An 8,011-nucleotide genomic window follows, 5' to 3' on the forward strand; every position below is an offset into this window, starting at 1 on the left:
TGCTGAACTAAAGGGAGAACATCTTTAAGACTTTTGTCAATTCAGAAAGAAATCCGAAAAAAGTGGTTTTCGCCAACTCATACTTCCAATAAGTTTGCAATTAGTGCGCCTCCAATTTCTACACTTTATGACATTTATTTAAACAAATTGTGACTCTTCTCAAGTTGTGAGAAATAGGAACAAATGACAATGTCTCAAACTTTTTCAAACAATTTAATATCCATATGGAGAATAGGCTTTAATAATGTTTATAATGTGTTGTCAAACATGGCCTGTTTAGGATTTCCTCCATCCATCCATCCATCCATCCATCTTCAACCGCTTATCCGGATTTCCTCCAATAAATCATAAACTTATCTTAAATGTAGATTACAAAGACCTCATCACAATATCCTACTACTGGTTGTGTTCTTTGGTCAACACTTGCTTTTTGTACAAGTAGAAAAGGAGAGAAAAAAGTAGTTTTTTTAACTTAATAAAGAAGTAAAAAGTATAACTAGTTTGTGATATACTCGTCTGTTTTTTATTGAGAATGAACCGGATGCTTGAGTCAGGCCTACCTGAGTGTACTCCTGTGATGAAGCGTCCAAAGATGACCATCGAAGGCATCCTGCATGCTCTGCTAAAGCCCATTAAAGCTCCTCCTATGAACACCAACAGACTAGATCGCACCACTGTCCCTCTCCTGTGTGGACACATGCACACAATGATCATCTGAAAAGCTTACATAACATGCAAATTCACAAACTGTTAAAGTGCACGAGGATAACATTTTGGGAACACAAATGCATAAATACAAAACAAATGCAACCCTTGCACGCCAAAACACACTTACAAACATACATAAATACACAGACACACAGACACACAAACCAACCTTCCATATTTGGTAACGAGTCTGCCCACCAGTAGGGCCCCCGTCATTCCGCCAATAGCAAAGACTGACACAGTGAGGGAGTATAAGACGGTCAACAGCTCTTCATCTGGGATCCAGTGATAATTCTCCACGATAGACTCATTGAAGAAGCTCTTAATGTACTAGATTAAAACAAATATATATATATATATTAATTTGAAGATTAAGCATAACAGAATTAGATTTACACTCGGTTTTTTTTACATTACACTGACTGTATGAGGATTAAGCACAACAGAATTAGATTTACACTCATTTTTTTACATTACACTGACTGTATGAGTATATCTTAAGTTTTTCAAGATGAAAGTCATACTTATAGTCCTCTTAATATACCGTATGTACCATGACATGGGAAAGGCAAGTTGTAATTCTTGGTAGACTAAACACCTTTGTTGTGCAAAAACAATTATTTAATGATAATCATACAGTGAGGAGTGGCGCTTTGGCCCAGAGGCAATGTCTCTGTCATTGGTGTGGAACCCCAGGGTTCACCTCCTGGGCAAGTTCGAATTCCAGTTAGGGTGGTTGGTACCTTCCAGTGGACTCACCACCTGCAGGAAGGTTTGGGGGGCTTGGTACGGTGCAATGTGATTTGGGTGGCGACTGCTGCGGTAACGGATAAGCGGATGAAAATGGATGGATAGATGGATGGATACAGTGAGGACCAGTGGTGGTTTAATTTATTTGTGTTGTTTCGAAGTTGTTTTATTTTGCTTTGTGATCATCAAAAAAGTAAAAGGAAACCATCATTCAAGCATCAAGCACCTAGTATATACTGTAAGTACACCTCCAGAACCCTAAAGCGCGCTAAAAGATTGCAACTGACCCCTCTCACCCCAGTCACAAACTCTTTAAAGTGCTCCTCTCTGGCAGGAGGTTGTTGTCCTCCCGGACCAAAACCTCTCGCCACAAACACAGCTTCTTCCCATCTGCTATTAGCCTTGTCAACAGACAAAAAGACCCTCACTAATCCCTCACAGACCCCCACATTTTTTTCATGAAGAGCTGAGTCAACATTTTGGCAGACATCGCCAAGGTTCGAAACAGTTCAGCAGAGAATCACCTCAATATCCCAAAACTTTTCTAAACAACACGACACGTCAGGGCGATGGGTATGACCTTAGATTGGCCTCTTTGTGAGTTCTGAGACATGTACTGAGCTGTTTTACTTCCATGCTGGAAAATGATAGAAGTCTATTCCTTTGTTTATCCATGTCCCAAGGCTCTTTTTTCCCATCAGGAGCTTAAGGACATATTGATAATTCCAACAATTCACCATTGGAGAAGTAGGATGTAGGTTCGGGGGTTGTCATTGCCTAAATGTTCAAACACTCTTCTATGTTGAAAGAATGGCTTGGGCAATGGTGACAGCCAATCAGCGGCTTCATTTCTGTACAGAATCCCAGCCGGCAAGTTCGCATAATTGCCTATTGTTTCTCAGTGAAGCACCGCTTCTGTAGATGGGGCTTTTTTTTGTATCCATGTATTGCCCCTGCAGTATAATCCATCCTTTGGCTGGGTTTGCGACTTATACTCAGGTGCGACCTATATATTTAAAAATATAATTTCACATGTTGATTATTTTCACACTGACAGCAGCTAGAGGGCATTCAAGGTGGCTGGTCTTTCTGATCTATGCTCCGGAGCGACTTGGTGACTTGGTGTACTTTAACAACTGCTGTCAAAATTTGATTTTCTAAATTTGCAATAATACATTTAATTTTAAAAAAAAAAAGCTCACTTTATATCGAATCATTCCACAACAATCCACTTGGATCCATTTTAGGAAAAAAAGTTTTTCTTTTTCACCAAGTACCTTGATCTGACCATACCATCTCATTGTCCCGCATGCTTTTGCAGGGGCTTCAACATCATGTGACACCACTAAGTAATAGGGATGTAACAATACATTTGATCTACATCTACATTTTTAAGCCTTTATGGCATGGCATGAAATCTGCATGTCACCCAAACAGCTGACTGGTGGATTGATCCAGCATGTCATGGCGATTGCCTGTGCGGAGAATTGCAGGGTAAGCTGGTTAGTTCCGGATAAAATACCTTTGTTCCGACCACCTGATGCATTGTAAAATCTTTCTTTCCATTGTCTTAGTGCAACGCACTCCCCCTGCTCTCTGAGGGAAATGGGGGGGGGTGAGGGGGGGCTGGAACCTCTGGCGCTTTATGGGTGTCTTTAAACGAGTGCTCAGGTGTGCGTTTGCAGGTGATAGTGAGTTAAAAATGTGTTGCACAAAAAAATACGCGATCGATGCACGTAGGGTTGCAAACTCTCTTCTCAACTCAATACTGGAAGCGTGGGTTTTCATACAAAGCGCACTGTTATTGATTAATTCCATTGACGATTTACAGGGTCATTTTGATTCTCATGATACAGGTTTTCATACAAAACGCACTGTACAGGGTCATTTTGATTCTCATGATACTATGGTGGAGTGCCTAGGGGGAATTTGTCCATGAACATGTCCACTAGCTCTGATGAGTAGACCCTCAGGGCACGCCTGGTTATGTCATTCGGACCCAATGTTTTATATGGGCATGTCCTCTGCCATTGACACAGAGATAGGCATGTCTAGTGCCGGTGTTCTTTTTGTCAAATTTGTATAGCCCCATCGGATTTGTACACCCGTATACACATCTGACAGATTTGTATGCCCGTATAAAGATCGGTATTTTTAAAGGGTGAAACCTACTTATCAAATGAATATATTCATAGTATAATACACAGTTGCATATCCTAAGGTGTACTCAATGAAGTGATCTATACCATAGACCGCACTTTTCTATTTTCTTAGGGTTTATCATTGGGACTGGTCCTTCAGTACTTGTTGGGAATAGCGCTCTCATGCTAATATAGGCAGCAACACCTGTGGTATATTTCTCTAAATCCACAGTGAAGTCCTCTCTCGTTGTAGCTGTTCTTAACAAACTCACGTTTGTAGTATTAAAGCAGGAGGAGAAAATTATCGAATTTATCTGTCTACACTTGAACAGTTTTCATCACTGACTGAAACTCTTATAACATGATTTTAACAGGAACAAAATGAAGAAATTCTAAAACTTTTTGCCAAAACTACTTTATTAGTTAATGTAACTAAATCCTGCTTTTTAAATTGAAATTAAAAAATAGATTTGTTATTCCTTTTATAGAAGAATATTACAACATTAGGGTCATTATCACAGATCTTTTAAATACCTTTTGCTAACCTACACTGCAATAGAGCCATAATCCAATTTCAGGTTCAAACATTTGACAATAGCTTTTACAGGGAGTCTTGTAATCATGTTACTTTTCTGTGGCTTTCTATATCCATTAGTGATGGCAGCAGATTCTCGCCTCACAAAATGCATAAAACAGCATTAGACTTTGCATGATCTAACACTTCAGTCATCCATCATAAAATAGAAAAATGTTCTGAGCCTAGTCATATCACTGGACAAAAGCAGGCTTCCAGGAAAAAGAACAGAGTATATCATCGGTTAAATCTACAGAACATCAATGACATGGTGGGATGCACGTCAGGCTCTACATCTGATGGACGCAACCACATGACTACACGTGACAATGAGATAGCCTCTGCTTTAAAATTCAGTAAATAAAGTTATCGAACATAGTCAGTCAAAAGGGCATTTCAATATCTGCGTGAAAGAACCTGTAAAGTATTTTTTGCCATAGCCCTTAAAGTTTGAAAACAGTTGGTGACGTGCATAAAATGTGGACAGATTTTGTGAGTCTTGAAAACCTTTCTTATCAAGATCTTGGTGCTAGCAACAGCATTTCTCATCACAATAATTCAGTCACACACCCAGTCCGTACCTGTGAAGGAGAGTTGACCACTGCCAAATTGTAGCCATAGAGCATAGAGCTGCCGAATGAGGACAAAAACGCGACCGCCAGAAGTGATTTGGTAAGATGCTAAGAGAAAGTGGAAGAGAGAAAAAGAAGAGAAATAAATAATAGATAAATAATAAAATTATTATTATTATCACTTAAATTAGTTTGCGGAACACAAGTCTGAAAACTATTATTATAATCACTTAAATTAGTTTGCGGAACACAATGCTACACAGCTATCGGTACACACGTTGTTGTTTTGTAATTGTTTATATTAAAATCACAAGTGTGAAAAGGTCAAGCAATTACTAAAGTCTATGTTTTTAAAAAAAATGTGAAGAGAAACACTTCACATACTGTTGAATGAAGTTAAGTTATAGTCAGTATTGAATAAATAAAACATACCCCTGTGATCTTTCCATTATTGTCCAATAATAGTTCCTCCGCCATTTGAGAAATATAATTCCTCTTTCTTGTCTGTGATCTGTCTGTTTGTCTTGGGAAAACCTCATCGACTAAAACTGAAAAAAAAAAAGCGTGATCACACCCACGATACGAAGATTATAAGCCAAGTGCCTTGTCACAGTGGAGGGGCGATCCCAATGAAGCGTCCCGCTGTGACAGTTACTAGGCGGAGCTTAAGTTTATATTACCCTATTTTGTGCAGTGCTGTTTTCGTTTTGTTTAACTTGATCCAATACAGTCTAAACAGGGACAAGGATTATTTTTAATTAAACTAAAACACACTTAAAAGAAAATATGAATTTAAACTTTTAACTTAAGTTGAATTGCCATCTTGATTTACTCAATCGCTGTCATTTATGTTCTTTTTGGGCAGTAATGTAAATGAAATTAGTTTAAACTTTTAACTTAAGTTGAATTACCATCTTGATTTGCTCAATTGCTGTCTTTTTGGGCAGTAATGTAAATGAAATCATTCAGTACTGTGTAAACTGTGGTTCATTTTGTGTGCTGCTGCAACGGATTTTTGTGTAGTGAGCATGTGAACCGTGGCTGTGAAATGTGAACGAGGAGGGACAGCTGAGGTTTGTCCCTTGTTTGCACATGACCTCTTTGACTCCACTGTTATTGCGTGACATAATGGATTTTCTGCAGAGTATCTCCTGTTTGACATATGACTTTCATGCTGCAAATCTGTGGCAAATACCTGTCTGATTGTTTTTTTTTTTTTTTTGACTCAGTGAAGTGAAATGAATGAACAAATCAGAATGGAAGATGACCAGATAGAGTCTATCTGGTCATCTTCCATTCCCGATTTGTTCATTATTTAATAGATATGTTTAATAGAGGTTTCTCTACCTTTCACAAATTTCCTATCACAAGAGCTGTTTTATTAAATGTTTAGAAAATAAGCTAACAGTTAATGGGGAGTGGCTTGTTATTCAATTTTATTCAAGGAATGTTGTTGTTTTTACCTACTGCATCTTGGTCTACATGAGAATTCTACTCAGGTTTTGTTTAATCTCTTATGGTTCTCTTATACAAAATCAATTACATGGAACTTGGAGCAAGAAGCAAACCAAGATAAGGCTGAAAAGGCTTGTGTCATGTGATGTCTTCTACTGTAAAAATGCCTATGGTGTCATGTGGCTTTTTCCATAAAAAATCAATTAGTAAATAATCAGTGATACAATCCTACACAGCTATGCCAATAAGGAGGATTTAGGATGTAACGCCATTACACAGAAGTATTATCTTGTAACTCAAACTCAAGACCAGGGGGCCAAATGTGGCCCACTATGTCGTTTTGTATGACTCACGGGAGATTAAAAAGATTTAGGTTTTTTTTCTATTGCAAAGCAATGAACAAAAGTTGTAATTTGGATTCTTACTACAAGTGCAACTGTATTACTGATGTAGCCCCGTGGTGAAAATGAGTTTGACAACCCTTTTATAATCAGGATACAAATTCATAGATAAAAAAAAATCTGTGTCAAGGTTTGCCTTAGTGATCGTCCACAGTTTTCATGCTCTGTCTGACACAGGCCTCCCGTAGATTAAATATGTACGTTACTGTATAGAAAGCAAAAAAAATACCATTTCAGTGTCTCTAAATGTAATGTATATTTATATTGTGTGTAAACAATAAGCATATCCTTTTCATACTTTTAGCTGTAGCAATGTGCTGTCCTGTACACAAAAAAAAAATATATGTATGAGTTTCAATTAGATGATTAGATCCCCAAACAGATGAAAAGATGGAGGCCGTCAGAGTGCGAAAAAGTGATAGGAGGGCAAAAAAGAGATAAAAAGAAATACTACATATACACTATAAAAGCTACTACAGGAGCTAATTATAGGAGCTGATAGACCTGGGCAGCATGGGACAAACAAGTTTACTTTTGGGCAGGGAACCCTAGACTAGCTTATTTAAACTCCTTACTCCCCTCCCATACCCACAACTGTTAACTCCTTCATAACACATGAACACAGAACATTATGAACGATTAACAAGCCTCCAGTCACTAGATGGCAGCATTGTAGCTTATTTTATTAATCTATATTGGTAATCGGGAATGTATGGAGAATGCTGGTGCCAGCAACTCTTACAGTGGTTTGTACAGATAAATAAATAAATATTGCTAGGCACTTAATAGTATGTTCATTCTGTCCCCTAGAGAAGGCAGAACATAGTTGATAAACACTGCTTTAAGTGTTTAATTCTTTCCCCCTAGAGAAGGCAGAAAATAGTTGATAAACACTGCTTTAAGTGTTTGGACAATATCGGCATATCGGATATTGGCAAAAAGTTATAAAAAATATCAGACATCCCTAGTGTATGGTAATTCCCTTAAAATACAATTTTGGTACAGCAAGGGGTACCAAACCTTTAACTTTATCAAATGTATTAATAATCTAAGAACAACATTAATTTTCGGATAAATATTCTGAACGATGTTATAGTTTGAATAGAATTAAGGGATTGTCTCCGCTGCATCTGTCTTTTTCTCACAGGTAATGCTTCTTAAGATACATGCTTCAGTCACATGTCTCACCTATCCGCAGTGATTCCGGAGGTGGCGGCATCGGTAACTCCTCCAGTGTTTCATAAGGACGTCGTTCCCTGGGCAGTTCCTGGGACTGACTAGCAGTTCCTGGATTATTGGTTTTTAGTATAAGGGACTCTGTTGCTGTGACTGTTGATGTGCCTTGGTCTAGGAGGGGGACTTCTAACCAGAGACACAAGTACCCTAGACCAGGGGGCAAGAAAAAGATCC

The 8,011-nt window shown here is 38.2% G+C and overlaps 1 protein-coding gene across 1 annotated transcript in view; it reads right to left on the reverse strand.

Annotated features, from left to right (window-relative positions):
* Positions 1–5,222, reverse strand: part of LOC103384337 (solute carrier family 2, facilitated glucose transporter member 9-like) — a 13,399-nt gene extending 8,177 nt beyond the window's left edge. The window contains exons 1-4 of the mRNA XM_008317823.2: positions 5,178–5,222; positions 4,755–4,853; positions 878–1,038; positions 561–685 (exon numbers count right to left, since the gene is read on the reverse strand). Coding sequence (XP_008316045.1) covers positions 561–685; positions 878–1,038; positions 4,755–4,853; positions 5,178–5,222 — 430 coding nt within the window. The remainder of the gene's footprint in view (positions 1–560; positions 686–877; positions 1,039–4,754; positions 4,854–5,177) is intronic.
* Between the last annotated feature and the right edge of the window lie 2,789 nt (positions 5,223–8,011).

Source organism: Cynoglossus semilaevis, chromosome 9 (genome assembly GCF_000523025.1).
Source record: "Cynoglossus semilaevis isolate Cse_v1.0 chromosome 9, Cse_v1.0, whole genome shotgun sequence".
Classification (NCBI taxonomy): Eukaryota; Metazoa; Chordata; class Actinopteri; order Pleuronectiformes; family Cynoglossidae; genus Cynoglossus; species Cynoglossus semilaevis.